This window comes from Delphinapterus leucas, chromosome X (genome assembly GCF_059928025.1).
Source record: "Delphinapterus leucas isolate spDelLeu-1000000601 "Yukka" chromosome X, BTC_Dleu_Yukka2, whole genome shotgun sequence".
Lineage (NCBI taxonomy): Eukaryota > Metazoa > Chordata > Mammalia > Artiodactyla > Monodontidae > Delphinapterus > Delphinapterus leucas.
Window position 1 is genome coordinate 104,161,127 of NC_143150.1, and position 14,265 is coordinate 104,175,391.

General features: G+C 36.2%; 1 protein-coding gene across 1 annotated transcript in view; it reads left to right on the forward strand.

The window, feature by feature from the left end:
• LOC149744369 (dystrophin-like) overlaps positions 1–14,265 on the forward strand; it is a 255,473-nt gene that overhangs the window by 35,316 nt on the left and 205,892 nt on the right. Inside the window, exon 5 of the mRNA XM_089904939.1 lies at positions 603–721. Coding sequence (XP_089761065.1) covers positions 603–721 — 119 coding nt within the window. The remainder of the gene's footprint in view (positions 1–602; positions 722–14,265) is intronic.

Below are 14,265 nucleotides of genomic sequence, written 5' to 3' on the forward strand. Positions count from 1 at the left end.
TCTCTGCTGAGTACCTACAAGTTTGACCTTGTCGTTGATTATTGAGGAAGGGAGAACTATAAGAGAGGTAGGTGAGTTGTGGTGGTAAAATGGGGATGAGTATCAGAAGGTCAGTTTTGGATGCTTGAGTCTTGTGATGACTCTAAGTAGAGCTACTGAGTAAGCAGATGGATCTAGAGTCTGAAGTTCAGGGAAGAGGTCTGGGCTAGGCTTATAGAATTAGAAGATACCAGCAAATGGCTGGTATTCAAATCCATGAGACTGGATGAGATGAACATATTTTTGTTGCTTGGATAACATAGAATAATTTCTCCTTTGTTTTCTTCAGGATTTTCTGTTAAAATTGTGACTTGTCTAAATGAGAAATGTTATTGAGGAGTACCGAAGAGTAACACTCAACTCTTAAGGAATGTGGGCATGGGTTGTCAGTCAAATATCAGAACTGGGGACTTCCCTGGTGGTCCAGTGTTTAAGACTCTGTGCTTCCACGGCAGGGTGCATGTGTTTGATCCCTGGTCTGGGAACTACGAAAGAATTGAAGTGAATCTCATGAAACATTTTAAGTTGATTTATATTTGTCTTTATATTTGTGTGTGTTTCAGGCCAGACCTGTTTGATTGGAATAGTGTGGTTTGCCAGCAGTCAGCCACACAACGACTGGAACATGCATTCAACATTGCCAAATATCATTTAGGCATAGAGAAACTACTGGATCCTGAAGGTTGGTGCATTTCTAAACTACCACTGTTTTTAGCATAGTTTAATGTTGATCATCTCAGGCTTAACATTTCCACAAAGTAAGCACAAAATAGAAAATCTGCATTGTGTTTTTCTGTATTCCAAGTATATTTAAAATGTTCTGTTTTCCTGAAATACATTATGAACTGTCATACATGATTTTAGTTCTCAGAATACCAATATCTAAAACTAAAATGTAAAACTTTAGAAAAAAATTCAAGCCTTTGGAATGTATATGCCTCACAGATGAAGTATACTGCATTTAGAGTATATTGACTCCAAATAATTATAAAAAGTTCATGTTTTGCTTATTCTACCAAGAGATTTGATAGACTAATCAGCTATAAATAATTAGCTACTCTTGCCAATTTCATTCAAACACTTCATAAAAGGCAACATGGTTTACTGTTTAAATCAGGAAATCTATTCCTGGCGCTGATTTTGTTGTAATTTGTCACTCTGGGGGAAGTCCTCCATTGAATGGTTGTTTTCTGCTTCTTTAGTTCACAGGCAGTACTGTATTTATATTTTTATAATATTACACTTAATTAAATTTTATCCTTATCTCTGGTGCTGCATAGTCATATCTTACAAACACATGGATTAGAGGGAAAATAATTCCTGACCTCTGCTTTTCTTCTAGCCCATGAGGCACTTTTTAAATTTGCCAACTTCTTTGGAATTGCAGGCTATATTCTCAACTTTCTTGAGGCTTTACCACACTCTAAACCCAGAAGTTGGAGAGGCAGTGTCAATTGATATGTGCAGTATAGTACAAGCTGATATTTGGGTAGGGTTATATAATTCTTTTTTCTTTGGAATATTGAATCAATCCCAAATAAGGAGATCCTTGAGTATCCCAAATAAGGAGATCCTTGAGTGGTGGTTATAGGTCCCATCTGGAAAAGTTCTGAAATAACTCAGAGGATAGCCTTTTACTGGTGAATTTATCATCAACCAGAATCTAATCTAGTGTTATAGACCCAAAAACCTGAGTACCACATCTTATTGATAGAAGATCCATATGGTGGTGGTAGTGGTGGGGGAGTTAACTTTAAACCAGATGAAAAAAAATGATATAACAATCAAAATGGAAGCTCATTTATTTTAAATGAGATATTTAACAATCACAAGAACCAGAATACTCATATCTAATTGACCTCTATATTGCTCTTGATAAGCACATGGACTTGGGAAGGGAAAACTATAGCAATACAAATGTTTGTGAAGTTGGAATCAGATTAAGTTCATTAGAAATGTTTCTTCTCCTTTAGATAATGCATGACTCCTGTAACCTCTTATTATTGCTTCAGTAGATGGTCAGTGTCCTTCCTGCCCCAGTTTAGCTGGGAGCAGTTGTATCAATCATATTTCCTTGTTTTGAAGGATTGGGGGAGGGTTACCTCACTATTGACTCTTAGTACCGATTGATATATGTGTTTTTTCATACTCTAGTGAGGTAGAGAGGGCAGACATAATGGAAATATGACTCCAGCCCCTGAGAGTGAAAGCTATAGTGTATGAATCTGAAGGATAAGCCTGTTAATAGGTTTTTTGTTTTTCGTTAAATCCACATATGGTAGTCAGTTTCTGTTGTCTGGGATATTCTTGTGTGTGCCTTATCCTTTCGTAAAATAGTAAGAGTAAGTTTAAAATAGATCTTTTCCTTGCTAAGTGATAAAATGGCTTTTGATCTCTAAGTCCTTCTTTGAGTCAATGAAGTAAGGGAACCTAGATAGGCATCCACATCACAGTCAGAAAATAGATTGATAAGCCTATAATCAGAAAAGGGCAGTTAAATAAATAATATATTTTATAGCATAAAATAGCCTGATACACCCAATTCCATATGTTCTCCTAAATGGAAAGTGTATGTTGAAATGCATGTCATATAGGCACACCATTATAATATCTCAAACTTGATAATTCAAAGTCAACCAGGTACAGTATGAAATACAAGCTGATTAATAGAGATCAAACTACCACTTATGGTTTCATTTTGCCAGTAAACTCTTCGATCTGAAAACTTTTGCTATTTATGGACTCCCTTCCAAGAGCATTCTATCTCCTAAACTGGTTTATTAAAGGTTTTTTGGCTTTCAATAAGATAAGGATTCAGAATAAATCTTAAATTATATTTTTAAGTGTCTATCAGTTCCTGCCAGTGTGTTAGGGAAATACTCAAATATGCATTCAAAAATTATTGCTCAGTATTTTTCAAGAGACGATATCAATGATAATTGAAAGAAAAAAATTAACCAAATCATAAGGATTTTTATTTACTGATTAGTTAGTCGCAAAAGACAGAATAGCATCTCTTAGAATCTAAGACTTAGAACAGGCTATTCAGTGTATCTAACAGGCGAGACTCAACGGACTTCTTGCATGTCCTGTATAGTAATTACCTTTCAGAAGTTCATATTTTTATTTAACCAATTATTGGTTCTTTAGCTTATACATGACGATGTCAGCTATTCCGCAAAGCAGTTTTCGTTTCATATCTAATATGCCCCTTAGGAGGCTAATGAAACATTTAGCTTTATATTTGGGGAGATTTTTATTATTGGGGGCATTGAAGTTATATTTGGCTTAAAAAATACCTGCCCAAAAATGTTTTTAGAATTTTAAACATATGCTTTATTCATTGGGTTGATTTATAAATTAAAAAGTCATTGAAATATAATTTGGAGCTTTTCATATCTTGCATATATCGACTTTGGTATGCTTTGTTTGGCCTTAATTGGTGTTTTGAGGCCTGAGGTTTGGTTTTAAGTGGAATTGCCTTTTAAAATGAGTAGCAATAGGCATTAGCATAAGCAATTTCAGGAGCTGTTTCTGGTGTGTTTAAATGTTAACATATGCAAAAACAAGTACTAGTAGGGTAAAATTTAATAATTTATGCATCTTTATGCTTATAGATATAAAAGGTTTATCTCCTTCAAAACATATCCTATTGTGAATCATTCAATTCACTTTCTCTCCTGATTTCCCTGTAAGACATGCACAGTAGTAGTGCATTGTGGGTTTCACGTGCATTGTTTGCTTCCCTGAGTTTCAAACAAGTTGGTTTGTTTGCAAATCCACACAATACTTTATGCATTAAGAGAATGCTTTGTCAGCTTTTCCTTGTGAATAACAAAGTGTAGATGTTCTAAAAGTAATTAAAAAAATTGGAGATAAAAATTTGTGCCGGTTCTAGATGACTTTTGACTGTAGTAAGTCATTTCCATTTGTGATGGGCAAGATGATGTGCACATCATCTGTGGCTTACCAGGGTAACTTTAGAATGAAAAATGAATGATGAGAGTCAAATTTGATGAACACTAGGGCTTTCAAGAAATATTTGTAACCTCAAAATGACATTCACAAGCCAATTAGTTTGGTTTTAATCCACTTCATTTTAACAGCATGAGGGTGGTGACACAGATTCTATTTTCTGCCTGGCTAATCCCTGCATCACTCTTCAGTTGTTTTTATTTTATTTTTTAAAATTAATTAATTAATTAACTTATGGCTGCCTTGGGTCTTCGTTGCTGTGCACGGGCTTTCTCTAGTTGTGGCGAGCCGGGGCTGCTCTTCGTTGTGGTGCACTGGCTTCTCATTGTGGTGGCTTCTCTTTGTTGCGGAGCATGGGCTCTAGGCGCATTGGCTTCAGTAGTTGCAGCACCCGGGCTCAGTAGTTGTGGCTCATGGGCTCTAGAGTGCAGGCTCAGTAGTTGTGGCGCACGGGCCTAGTTGCTCCGTGGCACGTGGGACCTTCCCGGACCAGGGCGCGAACTTGTGTCCCCTGCATTGGCAGGCAGATTCTTAACCACTGCGCCACCAGGGAAGTCCTTCAGTTGCTTTTAGAGTCTACTTTTCCACGAATTAGCTCTACCTTTTGGAAAGTTTTACTCCTGAATAAATGGTCTCTGACTTCACTTTGCCTGCATGCAGCTGATTAGTCTTTAAAAAAGTATTCAAGAGAAAATATATAGCTTTTACTATAAAAGACGAGAAAGTCCTTAAGGCCTCTTTTTGGGTTTGATATCGTTTGAGCAAGTGGCGTTTTTGTTTCTAACAGCTTTGTTCTGTTCATCGCATTTTGATACCATTAACAACAAGAAATGGTAATAAGTAGTTTACACTAAGTTAAAATGGAAAGAGTAAAACCATACCAACTCAGAAGGGTGTTGTTAAAATAAATAACTCGAACTTTTTATGGACAGGCACACTCATTTCATATCATTTAGATTGTTTTTTTTTTCTAGAACCCATTGTGGAATATCTTTGTTTTCAGAGAATTTAATGAGGTTGGAATATACTGGTGTTCCTCATGTGTATAACATTTCAACTAGAAGTTATTATTGTAAATATCTCACACTCTTTAGAGCCAAACTCTCTGCAGTGCAGAGTATTCTATTTTCCATATATTAAAAAAAATTTTTATAGTACATATATTAAAATGGCCATTGCCTTTTTGATGACAAAGTAACAAAATATATGTTCCTTTGTACTGTTTTGTTGATGTATGTCATTATCTCTGACAGAGTGTCTTTAGAGATAATACACATTGTAATTATCTAAAACTAAATCCTGAGTTTCTTGGAAGAACAGTTCTTAGTCTACTTACTCTACTACGGAAAATAGAAAGTATCATCAACTGCTTATACAGATATGATAATAGCAGAATAATGTTCCTATTATGTCAGCAGGAGACCACTTTTTCCAGCATTTCTTTTAAAAGATATTAAAATTTGATGATTAAAACCAAATTATATCATTTAATAGTGTTAAATGTAATAATGAAAATATTTCTTTAATTTTGAACATCAGTGGATTGCAGTTGAAATGAGCAAAGTAGAGATGCCATTACTGTATTAGCAAAGGAATGGGCTACATTAGTAGATTTAGTGTTGCCATCTCATTTGCTTAATGTATATTCAACACAACCTTTTAGCAAAGGAATTTGGGAAATACTGTGTTAAATACTTTAAATATATACGTCTATTAGCATTGCTTAGAACAGAGACTAGCAATGATACATAATGAGGCTTTAGAAAAACTGATGGCCAATGTAGAAGTCCAGAGAAATGTGATTAACATATTTCTAGTCTGCATATCATTAGAGTAAGGGTACTTATTAGAATATCCTTGACTATTTTTAGGTTTTTGTCCTGAACCTTTCTCTTTTTACACACCTTTTTTTCTATGGGCAGACACATTGCATAACTAGCTTTGACTGTCCACTGCCACTTTAACATACTTGAATGCATTTGAGTTAAAGATGACTTTAGCCGATGACTTTGAGGCATCCTCAGATTTATCATTGCTACTACAGGAGAAAAATCTTTAAGGGGCAGTGAGGCAGTACTTTGTAATACATAGCAAAATAAATAAATGAAAACTTTCTACGTGGGTAAAAAGGTTACCAATAATAGTATACAAATATTAGCATAAAAATGAGGATAAAGATACTATATCAAGCTTCCCTGGTGGCGCAGTGGTTGAGAGTCCACCTGCCGATGCAGGGGACACGGGTTCGTGCCCCGGTCCGGGAAGATCCCACATGCCGCGGAGCGGCTGGGCCCGTGAGCCATGGCCGCTGAGCCTGCGCGTCCGGAGCCTGCGCTCCGCAATGGGAGTGGCCACAACAGTGAGAGGCCTGCGTACTGCAAAAAATAAAATAAAATAAAATAAAGATACTATATCAATATTGTGATAGAGATGATTATACTAACATTAAGATATTACTGTTGTGATCTCCTGTTTCCTGATGGAGAATTTTCAGATTGCTTATTGAAACAGAAATTTAAAAAGTTAATACATTAATATATAGTTTCCAGTAGCCTGAAAAGGTAACAAAGGCACATGAGACAGAGAGAGAAGGAGGGGGAAGAGAAAGAGAGAATGACTTTCACATGCCTTTTTGATATCCTATTTTCTACCTTATTCTTAGTTCAGATAACATGGAAAATGAATATTTTCAGGACAGTTTGAGCCAATCATTAATGAATTGAAGTGATTTTTGTTCTGCTGGTCCATTTTGGTTGTTTGGATGACAGAAATAATTGAATGTAACTGTCCCAAATTCACCTGTTTAGACAATAAAGAGACCTCCAAACATTAAAAATGATATCTGCGTGTGTAGTACATGGCCTGAATTTACCCTTTATACCATAATTTGGTATTTTCTCATCTTTATGTTCTTTTATAATTTATCCAATTTTGCTCTTATAGAAAACAGCCAGCCAATTTATATTTTTTATTTCTGTTAGGAGTTTATTTGTTAAAATAAGAGGAGTATTATTCATTGTTACAGTTAAGTAATATAGTTTCTCACTTGATTGTGGAATGTTTTTTTATTTTTGATTTTTTTGTCTGCATTGAGTCTTCGTTGCTGTGCGCGGGCTTTCTCTAGTTGCAGCGAGCAGGGGCTACTCTTCGTCGCGGTGTATGGTTTTCTCATTGCTGTGGCTTCTCTTGTTGCAGAGCATGGGCTGTAGGCGTGTGGGCTTCAGTAGTTGCAGTATGGGGGCACAGTAGTTGCAGCGTGCAGGCCATGGAGCACGAGGGCTTCGGTAGTTGCAGCACGTGGGCTCAGTAGTTGTGGCTTGCGGGCTCTAGGGCACAGGCTCAGTAGTTGTGGCACACGGGCTTAGTTGCTCCGCGGCATGTGGGATCTTCCCGGACCAGGGGTTGAACCTGTGTCCCCTGCATCCGCAGGCGGATTCTTAACTACTGCGCCACTGGGGAAGTCCTGATTGTGGAATTTAAATAATGAAATATAGTCTAATCATGTGATTTAAGATTTGCATAGTGGATGAGGTTCTGTACCAAATATATTCAGAAGCATTTGAGTGTAATCCTTGCCTAAGTAACTGGGAATCTCTTTTTAATTACTTTACTGGGATGGTTTTTACAACTGTTTTTTATTTAAGTTGGGGAAGTATAATATCCTAGGCCTATGCAGTCATAAGAAATAATATTGAATGACAGGCCATCTATAAATTGTTTAAACAGTTGGGAAATACATCCACCATGTTCCAGTGCTGAATGACATATAATACATATCTTGTGGATGGTGTCCCCAGGTATCATCACTAGGAGTCCATTAGACTGTTAAGGAAATATATTAGAAAAAATATGTGTTGCTCCTCTGTTATTGATTTTAATAAAACTCATATCTTAAGTAATACATGAGATATTAGCAACTATGAGTAATTAAAGTAATTAAAGTGTTTTGTAGTTGATATTTGTGTTTCTTGTTTATCATGGGAGGGTGTAGACTTATTAAGAGCATTTTGCCAAAACAGAACACTATAATTTGCCTTCTCACTTGTTCATTGTGGTTCAGCACATGCTGTAATGAGAGAGTACGGCATGCAGGAGGCTTTCTGTGCTTCGTATCTGGGTACTGAGGAGAGTTCCTACTTTTTTTTTTTTTTTAATCCTCAAATGTGCAGAACTAAAAGGGAATTCTCCTTTTCAGCCTACTTTAATTTGTGCTGCCTATTGGTTTTGTTCTTATCCTTCATGGAGTGTTGAAGGTCCCTTTGTAGATGATGGTGAAATGTTGAGTGTTTAGAATATCCTAGACATAGCTACCTGAATAAAAGTCCTCTATTAATCTAGAACACTAGAAGAGAATTTAGAAAAAATCTCTCAAAAGCTTTCTAAGACAACAGAACTGGGGTCTGAATATTTGCAGTGTGGAACCCCTGCCCTGTCTTACTGTGTAAGTGAAAGAAGTGTGTTTTCTTCAGCGATTCCCTATTGCAAAATATGGGACAGAAAATAGTTTTACTGGTATCACTCGATTTAGCAACATCTTGATGTCACCACTGACCTCATAGTCTTCAGTAGTGTCATTTAGGTAAAAGTTCCAGTGTATTGTTTTCTTGGCCTTCTGTTTTAAAGGTTAAACTAAACCTTTCCAATTTAAGTGTATTGTTTTCCAGGCTTCCTCAGATTGTTACTGTTGGCAGAATCCCACATTACCTTGTAGAACAGGGTTCCCATGTAATGCAGTGGTAATGAATGAGAGAAATCTTCAGAACATAAAATATAAAGACAGCAGCCAAAACACTGTCAATCTAGAATTGGCCACCATGGAAAGCAGTCACCCAGTTTTTCTTTAATTCAGAGACATTTGTTCCAGTGGAGGCTGGGCAGTGTTTGGAGGATCCAGGGGAAGCAGGAGGCTGCAGTGAGCCTCCTAAGGCAGAGGCTTTCCCTTTTGCCACCTTCAGGATTTTTTGTTCACTATTGTAACCAGATAGTTATTGTGTTTTAAAATATAAAAGAAGAAGACTGAAACTGTAAATACTTTGTAAACATAATCATTTGTACTTGAATAGTAGGGTTTTAAAGGGCACTGATATCCCACCAAACAAAAGGTATAATAAATTGACCTTTTTATTAAAAAAAACATTTTGAATATTTAAACAGTTATGGAAAATGAAAATAAAATGGCATAGTTTGGAAATTTCTTTGAGGTTTTAATAAAGTCAATGATGGTATTTGAAAATAAAGCATATGTTGCTTATAGCTGGGACATTTTTGTTCATTTCACAGTCTTCAAAATGGAATTAACTGTGTTTGATTAAAAAAATAGGATATATCACAGAACTTGCAAATGGATATTTGAAAACCTTAAAACTGAGTGCTAGGAAAAAAGGTATCAGGTTGGTACATATGTTTTCCAATTAAATCATTTCTCTCTATAAAAATGCATGGGCTATTTAACAGCTAGAATATGAAGTATAAGATGAAAATACATTAATTTACAGTAGTATTTGGATAAAATAGTAATGAACTAGAGTCTTGGTTGATGCCATTTCTTAATACAGGATAATTTAATTCTCATAAAAATGGGATTTAATTCTTACGAAAGGGACCAGAGACTTTACAGTAGTCTTGTGATTATACTTAAAAATAATAAAGTACACTCTTAGATTTATTGGCTTATGGCAAACTTGTGGGGTTAGTGGGTCATATGCTATCTACTTGAGAAATGAGGAAACTGTAACAGCTATTAAGTGCTTGGGGATGTTATGTATTATTAAAATTTAATAAGATGGTTGAAATCCACTGTTTTTACTTTTTAGAAATAATTGTTCTGCAGTATGGTTCTTGTGAGATTTTAAAAAATATTGCTGAGTAAACTTTTACCTCAAATCAAAACAGTTTTCCCCTAAAAATATTTTTCTAATTTATCACCAGTGATAAAAATTCAAATATGCAAAGCTCTTTTTGGTAAAATGTAACTAAAATTTAAGTAGGACAACCATGTTTTAGGAACCTCACATTTCTTTTACACAATAATTCTAGGGCAGTTTATCCTATTTTATAGATGGAAAACCTGAGGCTTAGAGAGCTTTACTAAAACCAAGATCACACGGCCAATAGAAAGATGAGCAGAAATCGAATTCAGCTTTACCTCTCCTCAGTCCATATTCTTTCCAACTGGACTGCCCAGTAAAATCACCTGGGGAGATTTATGAAAACATTGGGGTTGGAGCAGATATTCTGATTTTATTGGTCTGAGATGGGGCCCTGACACCAGCAATTTCTAAAAGCTCGTCAGGTGAGACTATCATATAGGCAAGGTAAAAGTAGTTGCAATAGAACATTTGTTTCCTTAGATATGTCTTTTTAGAGGTTAAAACCCAGAATCTGTTGTCCCATGTTTTTTTAAGACGTCTAGCATTTTCTTCCTCAAGAGGTGATTAAGCCTGCTGTTCAAATCTTCAATTACTGGAGCATTGCTTATTGCTAACAGTCCTACCGTTAATGAGAAATGGTTTATCCACCAGATAAAATAGAAATAGACTAGCTGTCACATAAGACTGGCTACCAAAAACATTCTCTTTTAGGATTAAGGGACTTGCCTTATCTGCTGTCCGCACAGCTCTCTCTCTCTCCATCCCTTCTTCTGTTTATTACTTCACGGACATGTGATAGAATGACGCTCTCACGCACACAGTGATTCCACCAAAGCGTTGTCCAGGACAACCTGTGTGCAGAGGTGGTCCCTGGCTCTTTGTCCTTTTATTTATTTTTCCTTTTTTCTCTTCCTCTCTCACTTTGATCCTAACTAGTATCGCTGTGCCCTGTCATCACGGGTTTGATGATCCGTTTTTCAGCCAGTAAAAATATCTCTTTCATTGGCATAGCTGATAAAGCCTCTTATTCCAGAGGAATTTTTAATAATAACAAAGGGATAATAAAAGTAAAGAAAAAAATTTAAAATGGCAGTAAAATAATTTTTTCACAGTACAAGTTTGTGATCCTATAAATCCATTTAAAAGAAGCAAACTGCTTTAGTTAACTTCATGATCTCTGATATTAATGCCAGAAATAGGTTGGCTTTAATCACAAGCTGTTTATCTAGGATTATTTTGCTAAACAGTCTGTGTTTCAGCTGGATATATGACTTTTAGTGACAGGATATAACAATGATTGGAGCCTGCAATATCACTGTAGCTGCAAGGGGATCAAATTGGCAATTATACTCACAGATGCAGTAGAATATAATCTAATACTACATTTACTTAGCTGTATAGAAGGATACAAAGCATGAGAGATGCTGGCATGGAATCTTTATGTCATTGGGTGGCCCAGAAACACCCAAAATACACACATTTGCCCCTTATCCACATGGGGAAAGAGCCAGGGTCAGTGTGGGCCACTTGACACAAAGAAGTTCTAGCCACGATTTCCCACCAATATTTAATACCATTCTAGTAACAGAAGATAAAGGCCTGCATATCGATTCACAGCCCCTCCTCCACTAGCCTAAGAGCAGTTCTAGTTAGCAAACAAAAGAGGTACAACTTTCCCAGTTATCTCAACTCCATAGTTCTAGGAAAACAAAATTCTCTGGTCATTCTTCTAGGCAAGCTTAGGCCTGATTTAACCTTTTATTCATAGAGCCAACTAGCCTTGGGTTGAAATCCAGTTTTTGCCATTAATTAGTTATATGGCGCTGGGAAACTTTCTGAGCCTCAGCTTTGCTCATGTGCAAAGTTGAATCAATAATATCTACCTCATACAGTTACTGCAAGGATTAAGTTAAGTAATGCCTGTTAAGTATTTAGCCTGTAATACGCATTCAGAAATAGTAGCCAAAACATATGTCAGGTGCCTGGAATATTGCGGAAATTAAACGTTGCTTCCCTTTCTATTCCTATAAATTATCTTAATTAGAGAGAGCTGATCTTCCTAATTATTTTGCCTTCCTCCAGAATAAAGGCAACTCTCCCCAAATTAAATAATTACCCATTTAAAATCTTACTGTTTTTCCTGTGACCTTCCCACCCATTCCAGTTTCCAGATCTGAGGGATTTTGCTGGTTCACAGCTGCGTTTCTGGGTGGTAGTCCTTGATATCCTTGAGCTCCAGAATATAATCTAACACTTCACAGCAAACTTGAACTATAGGTTGAATTCATCAGTGGCGATGTTACACACACACATACGCGCACACGTACACGTGCACACAGACTCAGTTACACTGAAGATGTTCAACAAGTCTCCTGAAGACTAGTTCATAATTATAATACGATTTTCCTGTAATTGTCACAGTATTTGCAAGATGCTGATGAGCACACTTGCGAAAATATAGTTTTTCTTGTGCAGCCATAACTTTTTATTTAACGATGTGTGGTGGTTGAACTGGTTCCCAAGAATCTCAGAAAAACTCTTGTTTTCTGAAACCCGGAGTAGCATTTGTACAGGAATGTTGATGTGCTCTGGTGTAATACTGTCCGAACATTTGTAAGCGCTGGGCACAGTAATTAACATTTTATAAGTATAATTTTATTTTATTCTCATGACAACCCCAGGAAGTAGACACTATTATTATGGCCATTTACAACTGAAGAGTGTAAGTAACTTGCCTATATCACTCAGCTTAGTGAGTTGGAGTTGAGATTCCCTGCTTGTAACTACTACAGAAAATAATTGTAATGCAGAATATTTCTGTCCTCCTCCTTGATTTTTTTCTTTGCATTGATTAAGAAGTTGCTCTCTTTATTACAGAGCTAATTGACTTTCTTTTTAAATGGAGGGACATCAATCAGTTGATTCCAAATGTGCTGGAAATAAATGTAAAAGTCATACAAACAGGAGTCCAGACCAAGAGAGATACTGGATTCTGTCTCTATACTATGATATCTTCCTCAGAGAATACTTAAATAATTAATCAAAGTGGAAGGATGTTTACACATCTTGCAAGTTTGGGGTCGTATCCAAGGCACACTAAAGTTATCAAAGCGAAACACTAACCAATTATGAATATATTCCCTTCTACTCTCTCTCTTGTTAACTCTAGATGGCAAAAGCATCGCTTAAGGTATGCCAAAACATCTGTCTCAGATATTTCCTCATCAGCTTGTGATGTAAACATCTCTTATCTACTCTCTAAAATATGGATTGGCAAAAAAAGGGAGAGACAGAGAGAGACAGGGAGAGAGAATCCTAAGAAGGACTAAGTAAAAATGTACATTTTACCTAGGCTTGAATATCTAAGTTTCTCTGTATGGCGCAGTTCTTTGTGTGGATTTATTATTGGAGCCAGTTGAGAACTTGGGTCTGTATAGAATCAGCTGGACAAGTGAACACCTTGCAAAAGTGTTTTAAAAATCGTTTCATTAATGTTCTATTGGTAGAGGTGCTATAGGTTAAAGCATTTAAAGTGAAATGAATATACATATATGCCTGAGGAAGAGGAGTGGCTCTTTTGAGATCTCTTGGGAACTGTTTTATTTAAAATTAATACTATTCAATAGGCAAGAGTACGTGGTGAAGCCCTTGATAAATGTACCTCATATCACCTAAAACATAATAGTAGACCATGATATTGGTGTAGTTGTTGTTAACCGAAGGGAGTCTGAGCATATATTGGCAGGAAGTGGGGAAAGAATAGCCTAGAACAATAAGAATCATTGAGTACTTGGGTATTTGGAGAACCTTGGTGCAGGAACCAGGTTTGAAAAGGCTAAAAATAAGGACAAATCCCACCCAGTTCAAAATATAACAAATATAAAAATGAATAAGATGTAAGCTCCTGGATAAAAATTAAATAATTTATATGTAATTTTCTCTGCACTGTTGTAGCTCCTATTTTTCCTCCACCAAAACATAAAAGAACTGCATATGAAAAATAAGAAAAAAAAGTATAAAATATAGAGTATTAAGGAAGTAGGAGATAAATTAATCTTTACATTTTCATAACACAAGTAAATCTGATGGTTTGAAATATTAGTTGCAGTGAAAAGCTGCTCAACATCACTAATTATTAGAGGAATGCAAATCAAAACTACAATGAGGTATCACCTCACACTGGTTAGAAGGGGCATCATCAGAAAATCTGCAAACAACAAATGCTGGAGAGGGTGTTGAGAAAAGGGAACCCTCTTGCACTGTTGGTGGGAATGTAAATTGATACAGCCACGTTGGAGAACAGTATGGAGGTTCCTTAAAAATCTAAAAATAGAATTACCATAGATCCAGCAGTCCCACAACTGGGCATATACCCAGATAA